Source organism: Hypanus sabinus, chromosome 13, assembly GCF_030144855.1.
Source record: "Hypanus sabinus isolate sHypSab1 chromosome 13, sHypSab1.hap1, whole genome shotgun sequence".
Lineage (NCBI taxonomy): Eukaryota > Metazoa > Chordata > Chondrichthyes > Myliobatiformes > Dasyatidae > Hypanus > Hypanus sabinus.
Window position 1 is genome coordinate 92,057,730 of NC_082718.1, and position 14,252 is coordinate 92,071,981.

Consider the following 14,252-nt stretch of genomic DNA (forward strand, 5'->3'; position numbering starts at 1 on the left):
TGCTGTAGACCTTGTCTGTCGATACTTAGACTATGTGAAAGGCATGTTGGCTGTGCGGTGTGAACAGCTTTTTTTTACAGCCAAAATGCATTTGGACATTTTCTTTAGTGAGATGCATTGTGTGTTGACTGCAAAGCATGATTGACTCCTGTTATAGACTCACCACTGTCCAGGTCAGCTACTGCTTTATATACCTTTGCCTCTGCTGAGGCAGCCTCAGCTTCACGCTCTTCCTTGAGTGCACTTAATGAAGCCTTTACACATGATCTCTTCACATCTATACGAATTTTCTTCATCTGTATCTCAACTTTGTGCTTTGTATAAGCCACTTTCATTTTGCCTCTCCATCTCTGGCATGTGGTTTTGCTTCAGCTATGTTATTCGTGGATTTGTTTGAGTGTCATGAAGCTGCGAAAGATGTGCCACATTCTGACCTCACTTCCATGTCATGGCGATTGACGCTGCTTGGATTGTAAGCTGACATTGTGGTCTTTGGCAATCAGACGCATCTCCAGTCCGTGGGGAATTCCTTTGAAGACTAGCCAACTTTTCACAGCTGTGCAGTGAGTTAAACACTTCAAAAATTAACCTGAGATGAAAGCCGTCTTTAGGGCTTTTAAAATGAGATCTTACTTTTCAAAAGATATTGCTCTTTCAGTTGAACCCCAGTTGCTGACACTGCAATAGTTAACTACTATACTACCACGCCGCCTTAATATTCCAAACTGCACAAGAAGATTAAAACTATAATTTCAACATTCTTAACAACTGATACAAGATATATAGCTCATTTCATTTTTTTTAAAAATCATTCAGCCTGATAAGTTAGTGATACGTCATAACACATTGCTACATGAACACGAACATGCAAATCTGCTGGCACCGTGTGCCTATGAAGCTGATATGCCTCATCTGGTGTTTATGAACACAGTTTTGTGTACAAATGAACATACAAGTGCCAGCATGCTCAGAGTTGAGAAAAAGTGCTTCATTTAAATACACTCAAAAAGTGCAGTTTAAACCTGAAGAAATGCGTTTAACTGGTAATGCAGTGCTTTAAACACATCCTGGTGAGCAGAAATTGTCCAGGTGATGACAGACAGACTTTACCATACCAGGAAACACCATACTTCTGCAGCATTGGGTAAAAATTAAAAATCAACAGATATAGTAATTGATATCCAGTTCTAGTGAAATCTCAGCCAACGTAGAACCAAGATAATCAATAAAACAGTTATAAATTATGCACTTACTCAGTATTCCATTTGAATTTACTAAAACCAACTTCTACTAAATTGCAGCATCTTCATCATTTTCAAGAAAACAAATCAGTACACTGACTTGGTTTTATATGTCTCAGAAAACGAGTGATGGAGGGATTGTATAATATCACTTAATATATCACTGCTGAATCATACTTCATTCATAAATTACACAAAGCATTTTATAGCTCTACACCTTTACTTTTTACCTCACCATGTCTAGTATTTTACTTGCTTAGTTAAAGAGGAGAAAAATGTTTAGCATCTGGCTCTGTTTGCTATTACACTGCATTCCTCGGTGCAATGAATGTAGCCTGGGATATGTTCCCATTTGTTTTCCATTATCCCTTCAGGTAGAAAAGCAATTGCTCTCACTTTTATCATTTCGATGAAAAATTGATTTCAACTGATTAATACACACTTGACAGTCAGCTTGAGTTGGGAAAAAAAAGGTAATTTTGCAGAGGACACAAAGCATAATTGGTTTTCCCACCTTTACACATTATACTGTGTGATGTCATTATGCAGCTGCCATTCAGGTTGTGTTTAATGAGAAATTTTATTTAATTTATCCTTAAACATTTGAATAAGGAAAGGTTAAAGGAAGGTAGAGTTATTAACTGCTCCATCATACTCCTCGGCATAGTTTTGAAATAACTCATGGCTTAACAATGAGATTAATTCAGTAAGACGACTTAAAACAGAAAGTGTAAACAGCATAATGTCCTCCACTAACTAATCAGCATTTTCAGCTGTGACAGAACAGTGAAGTAGACATCAGCAGCATTGTCTGCAAAAATCAGCACTTGATTTGTTAATGTTATTATGTAGGAAAGACTTCAGTATTAAAATATGCAAAATATTTTTGTTGCAGTGAAAGGTTATATAATAGAAATCAAGCAGAGTGTGACCATACATGTATTAAAATATTACCCAGCAGTACAGTTTATCACAATTTTAAACAGAGGATTTTTCTTGCATCCAGAATAAGTTACATCCTGTAATTATTTCCAACAAATTTGTAAAATCAAGTACTGTGATATTAGATATGAGCTACTGCATGATTGTGTTTCTATAAATAATTCTACTGATTCTCATATTGAGATGTCTCTCTTATATTTTTTTTATTTTTAAAAAATTTGAGAATAAAATCCTTACAGCCCAGAGTACAAACCCTGCTTACTAAGGAGACAAACGAGGACGTTACACTCATTTGGAGTGTGTTCAAGCTGTCCTTTCCAAATAAGCCCGAGCCTCACCCTATTCCTGCATGCTCCTTTCATGAAGGGCCAATAACCAAGATACAAATGGTAATTGAAACAAACAGTAACAAATTTATGTATGTTTTCTTTAAATGTTTCTAAATATGAATTTTAAAATAGATAGACTGCTTAAAAAACAATCTGATTATTTGACATTTACAAAAAGTGATGTATTCATTTCAAAACTAGGAATTTTCTTTATCCACCAAAAATATCTGCTAACACTGACAACTGATTTAATAATTACTTGTCAAAGATCTCAATATGTGCCAGAAATACAAATTTTTATTGTTTGGTTAATTGCAAGTTATTTGTATTTAGGAACATAACATTTTCCATTTCTGAAATTTAGTGCTAGCATTAAACAATTCGTAGGGGAACATAACACAGGCAGCTGCAGGAGAGAAGCCCCATTGCACTCAACTTTAGTGATGTTTAATCTGTTTACATTTTTTACCTTGTTGTTCCGATTAAAAGTCCTTTAGCATTGTTACATGTTGGTGCTTTAGTATTGAGTTATTAAGAATTTTAAACTTACAAGGAGCAAAATTCTGAATGTCCAGACTTATTTCACATTTGACTCTTAATAGCAAGGGAAGCTTAGAATTCAGGGTATGATTGAACCTCAGCAACACACAATTATTACTTTCCAGGATGGAATGCAAACCTTAAAAAAGCCAAGACTGTTTAACTCTGAATCCTCTACAATCTCTGCTTAATTCCAAATGTTGTACCTCACACAACCAGATTTTAATAATTCATCACTGCCAGTTGTGATGATCTTATCCGCTACTTCTAAGCTCTGTAACTCACTTTTTAAATTTCTCTGCCTCTTTTCTCTTTGCTCCTTAAAACCCAAGCGTTTGATCATCTGTGGCTGCAGATCCTTCAAAAACATATATATTTTTAATGCTAATAGTTTTGTTAAAAGCATTAGGACGCTTAGCTCTGCTAAAAGCACAACATAACGACAAAGTGTCATCACCATTTCTTAAAGAAAATTCTGTGCAGAGAGAGTTATACATAAGAGAACCAGGATTCAATTTTCAAAATTTTACAGAACAAATCAGCTTCAAAGAAAATAAATATCTTTTACATTGGGCGCCAAATGTTATGGGGAGAAGGCAGGATAATGGGGTTGGGAGAGAAAATACACTAGCCATGATCAAATAGCAGAGCAGATTTGATGGGCTGAAAGGTCCAATTCTGCTGCTATGTCTACTAGTCTTACTTAGTGTGGGCCAAATGACCAGGTTCCCTGTTGCATCTCTATTCACTATTTCTCTTGCATTCAAAAGGAATGCTGAAAAATTAGGTAGTATACATAGTTAAACACTGTTATGAAAATTCTAACACTGTTAGAACTACTGTTATGAAAATTCTGCTTAGGTTAGGTGACCTTAACATGACAGTACAAGGTATTCATTGAATTAAAGAAGAAACTTCCAGATGAATGGCCAAAATGATCACTATAGTTGAGCACGAAATTAATGCATTCATGGAAGGAAGGGGTGTGGAGGAAAAGTGCAAATGGTGAAAGTGGTGGGAGGAGAACCCACTGTTTACACAATGAGTGACATTGCAATTCTGATAATGTTGCCTTTATGCCTTTCAGCTTCAATACAGGTGAATGACTCCAAATCACATCAAATTTTAGTAAAGGGGGATACCATTCAGCAGCAAAGCTGTACCCAACAAGAGGAATAATTAAACATGGTGAATACCACCAGAGGAGAAAAAGCAAATGCTCTATTTAAATATTATTATAGGAAGCTTTTCATGTTCAGGTGTTTAGAAACAAATCCCTGCTGTGACATATGAAGATAGAAAATCTAAAGAATATTAGTGAAATTAATTTTAGTGTTAAAGGACTGCAACCTTTCCACATAAAAATCTCTTTACTAGCACGTCACTGTCATTTTAAACATTAAGTAGTTACTTACATTTCTTTGCAAAGGTTTCCTATTCTCTTATTCTCTGAGCTCAGCTGCTGTTTTGAGTGGTTCAAGTCTTCTTGGCATTTATTGTTCTGTTCCTTAAGAGCTTCCAGCTGAAAAAAAGAGGGAAAATAAATTTCTTTTGCTTTGGGAAATAAAAAAAACCTTCCAGAATAAAAATAAATAGAAAATAGCTGACATCTCACACTGCATTGAATGTTAAAAATGGGTTTTTCCTCTAACACTTGAGGGAGAAAAAAAAAACAAAAGGCTGTGAGGAAGACAATAATTTATTCTGTGTTTCAAAACTGCAAAACTGAATCTCACTAAAAAGAAACAAAATCACCCTTATCAAGAATCTTTGTATAAAGGATTAAAACCTCTTTAATTGCATGCTTAACTAGAGGTTGTCTTGTTACCGAAACTATATGCAGCAAGATTTTAAAATGTATCCCCACCTATTTAAAAATAAAATTACAAAAGCTACCCAACTTGGGATCATTCAAATGTAAGAAACCCAAATAAAAATCTTCAGATAAATATACAGTTTTTCCTAATTGCAATAAGATCATTCAATGTAGATGTTAATATCTTAACTGTTCACTAGGCTATTTATATAACAATGAAACTGAGTATCATCTATTCTTTAAAAATCATACCTTCAGCTGTACGGAGAAGTAATATGGAGAATAATCATCTTGCAAAGCTCTGATATCCATTATTGATGATCTTAAAATAATTTCTTCCTTGAAAAATTATTGTGAAGGTATGATAAACTATATGCTTTAAGTAATGAAGCTGAATGCTCACTGCCATCATCTGTCATGTGCTCAGTTGCATAACACAAAGATTTTGGTGTACTGCCTCCCACCAGCTGTCCCATTGCTACAGGTTCCTGCATCTTCAGCTACAACACTCCCAACAAATCAGCTTTAACGCACAAATGACATCACCTAAAGCTCCATGGACTCTACTTCTCATCACTATTTCTAAATACTTAATGTGTGTTTCTGTAAACATCCCTTAAAGGTTTGCCTGAACAACTAAAAAATTCCATCTACATGTTATCCATGTATGCTTTATTTTGCTGTGACATTGCAAGTATTTTATTAACAAATTAAATTTGCCTTTCTTGTACTGTAAACAGCATTAGCAATCGATATTAGACATTTTAAAATGAAATGTCTATTATCAATGCTTCATTTTTAAATGCCTACAAACTGTGTGATAATATTATCAAAATCATGAATGACAGTAACACACATAAAATTCTGGAAGAACTCAGCTCAGGCAGCATCTATGGAAATGAATAAGCAGTTGACGTTTCAGGCAGAGACCCTTCATTAGGACAGGTAAGGAAGGAGGAAGACACCGGAATAAAAAGGTGGGGAAGGGTAAAGAGGATGAGCTAGAAGGTGATGGGTGAAGCCAGGTGAGTGGGAAAGGTAAAAGGCTGGAGAGTGGATTATAGGAGAAAGGGAAGGAGGAACAGCACCGGGGGAGGTGGTAGGCAGATGAGGTAAACAGGTAAGAGGCAACAGTGGGGAATAGAAGAGCAAGATTTCTTCTTCTGTCTTCATCTCTGGAGTCGGCTTATCCAACAATGTTTATTATAAACCAATGGATTCTCACAGCTACCTGGACGACACCTCATCCCACCTTGCTACTTGTAAAAACGCCATCCCCTTCCCTCAATTTCTCCAACTCTGCCATATGTTCTAAGGATGAGGCTTTTCATTCTAGAACAAAGGAGGTGCCCTCCTCTTTCATAGAAAGGGGTTTTCCTTCCTCCACCATCAATGCTGCCTTTAACCATATCTCTTCCATTTCACACACGTCTGCTCTTACCATATCTTCCCGCCACCCTACCAAGAATAGGGTTCCTCCTGCAGAGCACATAATTCTCCGAAACTTCTGCCACCTATAACTGGATCCCACCACCAAACGCATCTTTCTCTCCCCACTTTCTTCAGGGATCGCTCCCTTTTGTCCCTCCCCACTGATCTCCCTCCTGGCACTTATCCTTGCAAGTGGAACAAGTGCTACACCAGCCCCTACATCTCCTCCCTCACCACCATTCAGGGCCTCAAACAGTCCTTCCAGGTTAGGCGACACTTCACCCGTCAGTCTGTTGGGGTCATCTACTGTGTTCGGTGCTCCCGGTGTATCCTCCTGTATATCAGTAAGACCTGACATAGATTAGGAGACGGCTTCATCGAGCATCTACGCTCTGTCCGCCAGATCAAGTGGAATCTCCCAGTGGCCACCCATTTTAATTCTAATTCCCATTCTGATTTGTCCATCCATGGCCTACTCAACTGTCGTGATAAAGCCACACCTAGGTTGGAGGAACAACACCTTATATTCCATTTGGGTAGCCTCCAACCTGATGGCATGAACATTGATTTCTCAAACATCCGGTACTGCCCCCTTTCACCATTCCCCATCCGCTTTTCCCTCTCTCATGTTATCTCCTTGCCCGCCCATTGCCTCCCTCTGGTGCTCCACCCATTCCCACTTTTTTTCTTTCTTCTGTCTCTTTCCCCAATCAACTTCCTAGCTCTTTGCTTCATCTCTCCCCTTCCAGGTTTCACCTACCACCTGGCGGTTCTCCCTCCCTCCCTCAAATCTACTCAGCTTTTTTTCTCCAGTCCTGCCAAAGGGTTTTGGCCCGAAACGTCGACTGTGCTTTTATCCATAGAGCTGCCTGGCCTCCCGAGTTCCTCCAGCATTTTGTGTGTGGTGCTCAGATTTCCAGCATTTGCAGATTCTCTTGTTTCTTGTTCTGGCAATATTTTTCTTCCATTTTGGGCCAAGAGCCTCCATTAGGATTGGAAAGGAAGAGGGTAGAAGCCAGAACATTAGGGATAGGGGAGGGGGAGAAGCACAAGCAAGTAGGTAATAGGTGATACCAGGTGAAAGGAGGAAGGCAGATAGGAGGCAAAGAGGGAATGAAAGCGAATGACATGAGTAGCTAGGAGATGATGGGTGGAAGAGCCAAAGACCCGAAGGAGGAATTTGATGGAGGATAGCAGATCCTGGAATGAAGGGATGGCGGTAGGGAACCAGAGGGTTGTGATACGCACAGTTGAAAAGAGGGGGTGAGGAGGGAACAGGAATCAAGTAAAACAACGTGGGACATAGGGAACGAAAACATAGGGCAGTGGTTACAGCAGCCTAGAGAAATTGATGTTGATGGTCTCAGGTTGGAGACTACTCAAGATGTTGCACTCCAACCTGGCAACAGAGGAGGCCACAGACAGACATGTCAGTGCTGACATAAGTGGCGAATGCTAGATCCTGGCTGTTGTTGTGGATGTAGTAAAGGTACCTGATGAAAAAGTTCCCCCTCCCCCTGCATTTTGTGTCAATTGTTACTGATGAAGAGAATGCCATACGGGGGGAGCATTTGAAGCAATAAGTGACCCTGACAGATTCGCAGGGAAAGTGCTGCTTCACCTGAAAGGACTGTTCAGGGCACTGAAGGGTTGTGAGGGAAGAGGTATGCACTCAGCATGATTGCACAGATAAGTGCCTGGAAGGTGATGGTGGGGAGGGTTGAACAGATAACGGAGCCATGGAGAAAGCGATCACGATGGAAAGGCAGAAGGTGGGGGAGGGGAAGGTGTGCCTCCTTTATGGGGAACTTGTTGGAGATAGCGGAAGTTGTAGAGAATGACTTGGATGTGGATGGGGGAGCATTGACAGTAATTGAAGGGAAACATTGTTTTCTGAAAAAACATGGATGTCCTGGAATGGAAAGCCTCGTCCTGAGAGCAGCTCCTTCAGAAGAAATAGCATTTTTACCAGTGACAGGGTGTGAAGAGGTGTAGTCAAGGTAACTGTGGGAGTCAGTACATTTATAAAAGAGGTGCCCACCTAGTTCAGCTCCACTTCCCATTCCCACACTGAGATCTCCACCGCATTTATGCCAGATGCAGGTTGGAGGAGTAACATCTCATATTCCATCTTGGATAGTCTCCATCTTGACGGCATTAACATTGATTTCTCTAATCCCTGGTGATCACGCCTTTGTTTTCCTCCCTCCTACTACTTTTGCTTCCTCTTATTCTTAAGACACGATACCCCTCCTCAAACCCTCTCCCACCCTGACAACCTACCCACCACCTTAGTTTGCTGAGTAACTCTCCTTTAACATACTTCTTAAAATAGGCAGGATAAGAGGTGGAAACTTAATTTTGAGACTGATAACTCCTTTGATGATCAAAAATACAAGGGAAATTGCAAAAGGGTAAATGACATACAGTTAGGTTGCACAGGATTTAATGGCAGAACATGCTGAGTAGGCCAAGTAGACTACAGTCACACAACTGTAATGTCATCTATGCTGTTTTTCATCCATCCTTTGCAATCCTTTTACTGTTTCAAAGGAATACATTGTAAACTACATAGTCTAACTTTCTGGATCCATCAAGATAACACAACCATGAGTTGGTTCTTACCTCATTTTCAAGCTTTTGGTTCTTTAGTCTGGATTCCTGCAATTCTGCCAAAGTTTCGGCCTTGTGTTGGTCCAGTATATTTTTCTCCTTCATCACTTGCTCTAATGACTGCTTAGCCTCTTCAGCCTGTCTCGCAGCCTAAAAATATAAATTTATCCTCTATAAATGAATGGCTTAAAGTTTCAGTGAAACATGTTCCAGGAAAATTCTAAGAATTAATTTAAATGGACAGGTCAAGTTAATTTCTATTGTGCGCATAACATAATGCTCACTGTCAGAAATAAGAAAAAGGTGGAAATGTTTCATGCAAAATTTAAAGAAATTTGATTTTTTTTTGTAAAATGCTTTCACATCCCATTGGATCACATTCACTGTTATTTGATGTTACTGTTAGGTACTAATTAGAATTCTGTAGGAAATGGGTACAGCTAAATACGTAAATTTGTAACATGCCAGATCCAGTTTCATGCTAAACATGCCACTAATTTTTAATAACATGAGGGAAACCATAGTAATCAGACATAAAAAAAAACTGTCAACAGGCAAACTCATTGTGTGAAATAAGAAAAATAACTGCCTAAATTAGATACAAAATATAATCTAGAACTTCACTGGTAATTTTATTTATTAAATTTTAATAGATTAGATTTAATCCCTTATCTATCAGCTTTCTTCAGAACCACAGGGACTCAAGCTATAGAATTTGTCTATGGGTCCTGGCATCAATCTGGTGTGTTATTAAATGCTGAGCTTTCAGTTGGGAACTGAGATGCCAAGCATCACATCTATCCAACCACAGGCACAAGGAGAGATCACACCTGTCTCTAATCCTGCTGTTCATACTCAGTCCAATACATTCACCTTGAAGCAGAAGTCACTGAAGACTGAACAGGAGCTAGAAGTGAGAAGGGGCTTAGATTCCTCTAACCTTTACCTTCTGTTGTCAGAAAACCTAATTGATGGGGAACATTTTAGATATAACAAAACATTCTAATGTGTCTTAAGGAAGAGTAAAAGAAATGTCATGCCCCTACTTTGAACAGGAGCAGTTCCTTATGAATGAAACACGGAATTATTTCTTAACTGTTCTGTAAATGAAGTCTTTGTTCTCCTCCCAAACCATCCCTGACCTAATTAAGACAACACTATTCATAACCCAGCCATGGTTAGCAAATTAGTCATAACTTACTATCAAAATCCCTCTCTTTGCAAGTACAATACATGCACACATGCAACAGTTTGTATATTGCTGCCCAAAAGTTTTGAATTGTGCTGCTTTTGTTAACATTAGTTGTTGGCAGCAAACTATGGTTTCTCTTTTAAATTTGAAGATTTTAGAAATAATGATACTCTATATTAAGCACAAACTATTATTGTTATGAATAAACTGACAAAAAGATTTGAGAATATTCATTTTGGGACTTGCAAAATAGTCCTACTGGTAAAACAAAACAAGATTAAACAAATATTTGATTAAAACATATTAAATTAAACCTCCATTTTTATCCACAAACTTGAATATCTTTTCTGCATGTAATGTTAATTGTTTCAGGTAAAATAATATACAGGGTTTTTAAGAAGAATATAATTACTCATGCATAATTCCCACACCAATTTTCAGAGAGACAAGCCACAAAAAACATTTCCCAGAATTAATATATAGTCAACACTGTTAAAATAGTGATCTAAAGAGATATAATACCAAACCTGTTAACACGCTCATTAATAAACAAATGTGCCATAACTTTCTGAATTTAATCTAAATTCTTATAATTGGTACCTCAATCTTCTCTGATAAAGTAATATTCTGATGAACCTGAAGATCTTTTAATTTGGAAGAAAGGTCCTCTTCACGTTTCAGCAATACTTCCTTGTCACATGTCAGCTGCTGCAGTTTTGCTTCAGTTTCTCCCTTGTCTTGAGCAGAAAGAGCAGCCTCTTTGTCTAACTGGCAGAGGGACTTTGCCAGCTTGCTATTCTCTCTAACCAGCTCTTCTTTTTCTGCCTTAAGGTTTAGCACTGTTGCCAGCAAATTATCTTTCTCTTCCTGCAGCTTTACTCGATCCAGGTCAGATTTCTCCTGGCTACTGTGAAGTTTATCTAAGAGTTTCAAAAGATTTGAATTTGAAGCCTGGGATTCTACATTTTCTTTGGTTAATATTTCAATCTCCTTCTTCAGCTCTTCAGTGGTGGATGCCAGCCAATTTTTCTCAGCTGCTAGGCCTTCCCTCTCACAGGCAGATTTCTTTTGTTCAGCATGTAATGCCTCATTTTCCTTTATTAGCACACAGTTTTCTGAAAGTACTTCATTGTGCTTAGTTCTAAGAATGCCCATTTCATTTGTTAATAAATGGAAATGGTTTTCAAGTTCTGCATGAGCCACACTAAGGGCCTCTCTTTCCATTTTTGCAGCATCTCTTTCCTGTGTTAGCTGGTTCTCAAGTACTCTCATTTGTTCATTCTGCTTGCTGTATTTTTCCTCCAATTCCACCTTCTGACAAGTAAGATGTTCTTTTTCTGTGCATTGCTCCTGAAGTTCAGCGACCAGCCTTTCTTTCTCTTGTAACAGGGAATGCCTTTCCAAATCCACAATGTTTTTGCTGCTCTGAATTTCATCCAAAAGTGTAGAGAAACTTGATTTCGAGGCCTGGAGCTCTTCATTTGCTTTTGCCGATTCGTCAAGCTTTCGCTGTAAAAGCTCAGCGTTGCTGAGGAGCTGATTCCTTTCTGCAACAATGGCTGCATTTTCGGAGACTAGCTGCCTTTGCTTCAATTTAAATTCTGCTATCTCAGCCGAGAGAGATGCATTTTCTGCCATTTGCATGTTGCTTTTTGATTCCAAGGCCTCCTTCTCCTTTTGCAGAAAATCACACTGGGTTTCCAGCTGCGATTGCCTCAGACAAAGTGCATCTTTCTCAGTTTGCAGACCATCCTTTTCTTCATTCAGCTGCTTTGTGGCGATAGCTGCCTCCTCAATGGATTGCTGCAGCTTTGCAGTCAGCTCCATTTTTTCTTTAGCTAGTTCATCCCTCTCTATGGTCAGTTGTCTCTGAGATGTTGTTAGCTCTTCCTTCTCCTGGAGCAGCTGAACACGTTCAGAATCTGTTACCTCCCTGCTGTTCTTAATTTCATCCAAGAGTTTGGCTTGGCTGGATTTTGAGGCCTGAAGTTCTGCATTTTCTTTCAAGCATTTTTCTAGTTCATTCTTTAATCGATCATGACTAAATTGTAGTTGATCTTTTGAGATAACGAAAGACTGATTTTCAAGGATAGTCTTCTCTAAACTTGAACCAAGATGGTCCTTCTCCTTATTTAGAGCTTCATTTTTAGATATTAGCTCATCACGTTCTGAATTTAGCAGATTTTTCTCCTTTCCTAAAAGTTCATTTTGAGCTTCAAGCTCTGAGCATTTCAATAGAATTGAATCTTTTTCCACCATCAGCACATCTCTTTCTTTCATCAGCTTCTCAAGAGTAACTGCCGCCTCTTCACGCAGCTTGTCAAAATTTTCAGTAATTTTGTCTTTTTCTTTTGTAAGTTCCTCTCTTTCTGTAATCACTTTCCTGTGGGCCAATAATAACTCTTCCTTTTCTTGAAGCAACTGGGCTTGTTCATGTTCAACCACTTTGCTTTTTGTCTGAACATTATCCAACTGGTTGCTCAGCTCTGACCGTGAGGCTTGGAGGTCCTCATTTTCTTTGGTCAACTTATCAAGGAGCTGCTGCAAATGTTTAGCTTCCAGGAAGATGTGGTCCTTTTCAGTCAGTAAAGCATTTTTTTCCAAACAGAGTTGTTGCTGAGTACTCTCAAAATCCTGCCTCTCTTGTAAAAATGCTGTTCTTTCCAACTGAAGTTTCTCATTCTTTGATTCTAACACTTGCTGCTCTTTCTGGAGGGAGGTACACTGTAATTTCAGCTCTGAAAGTTCATAAAATAAGGACTCTTTCTCGGACTTTAGTGCATCATTTTGCTGGATCATCTGTTCTTTATCTCCCTTCAAAGCTCTCACATCCTCTGCTATTTGCTCATACTGAGATTTGGCTGTTGCTAGCTCACTGGTTAAAGACTACAGAATTTAAATGGGGAAAAAGGTAAAAACAAAACATAGTCAAGCAGACAAATGAAAACAGCATGGATTAAAGACAATACAAAGGTAAAGTGTGCTGCTCAAACAGTAACAAAGAAAAACATAACAGAGCAATGTTTGGATTTTTCAGATCTATGGAGGGATATAAGCCCATTGTAATTAATATAAAACTAAACATATCTACTAAACTTCTCTCCAAGTACTTCAGAATCATAAATTATTTAATAATTACGCCAAATGTTGTCACTTTAAATAAAATAGGTCAGATGAAAGACACCAAATGAATAAGGTCAGACTTTACAGTAATTCTGCTTTGAATATTTATGAGGTTTATCCTTCATCTAAGATATTATTGCTCTGTTTATAAATGTCAGCCTGTATAAAATAGTTTTTTTTAAATGGAAGTGAGATTGTGAAGAGTGTTAAGCATGTCAATCATTGGCTACATCACAAAGGAGGAAAGACTAGCTTGAATGCTCTTAATAAGGAGTTTCTAAAACTAGGAGAAAGTGGAGAAACCAAGAACTGCATTTATTTGCAATATACTTGCAAGCCATGAGTCTGAGAATAGATACACTATTTTATAAAAAATGTTTAAGCTTATATTTTGAATCTTTTCTGGACTTAAAATAACTGATATCATGCATCACTTGTTAAACTATATAACAGTCATTTACAGTTACAAAACATCTTTGAGGTGACAAGAACTTACAAGAGGCTTCATGAGTATTACTGAATGGTATTTGATATGCGGATCTTGAAACAATGACCAAAGGCTTGATCAGAAAGATTTAAACAATGCTCTAATGGGAACAAAAGAGAGGCAAGGAAGTTTGGGAGGATACTTCCAGGTAGGGCCTTGACAGTTAAAGTAACGTCCATTAATAAATAAATTTTTAAGATGCTCAAGAGGCCTGAAAAGGATAAATGCAGACATCTCAGAATGTGAAGCTGAAGGAAATTACAGATGTAGGGAAAGGCAATTTAAAATAGAGATGATCTTAACACCCAGGTACTGCTAAAATGAAACATGGTAGCTAATAGGTCCTTACGAGAGTTCAGAAGGTTTCTGATTTACCATGGCTAAAGTGATTGGTATGGTCAGTTTTGGAGATAACAAAGACAAAGCCATAGATAAAGGCTTTAGAAGTAGGTGAGTTACAGGAAAGGGTAATTAGCAGGTAAAATAGGCAGTTTTATTGGATGATGGATATGTTATTAAAAAAAACTACTTTGTACAT

At 38.1% G+C, this 14,252-nt stretch overlaps 1 protein-coding gene across 3 annotated transcripts in view; it reads right to left on the reverse strand.

Annotated features, from left to right (window-relative positions):
- clip1a (CAP-GLY domain containing linker protein 1a) overlaps window positions 1-14,252 on the reverse strand; it is a 154,192-nt gene that overhangs the window by 37,447 nt on the left and 102,493 nt on the right. For 2 of the 3 annotated variants that reach the window (XM_059988213.1, XM_059988214.1), the window contains 2 exons: window positions 8,925-9,062; window positions 4,468-4,574 (listed from right to left, as the gene is read on the reverse strand). In XM_059988213.1, coding sequence (XP_059844196.1) covers window positions 4,468-4,574; window positions 8,925-9,062 — 245 coding nt within the window. Of the gene's footprint in view, window positions 1-4,467; window positions 4,575-8,924; window positions 9,063-10,704; window positions 12,991-14,252 lie in introns of all 3 variants that reach the window. The other variant, XM_059988215.1, reaches the window with a different exon arrangement.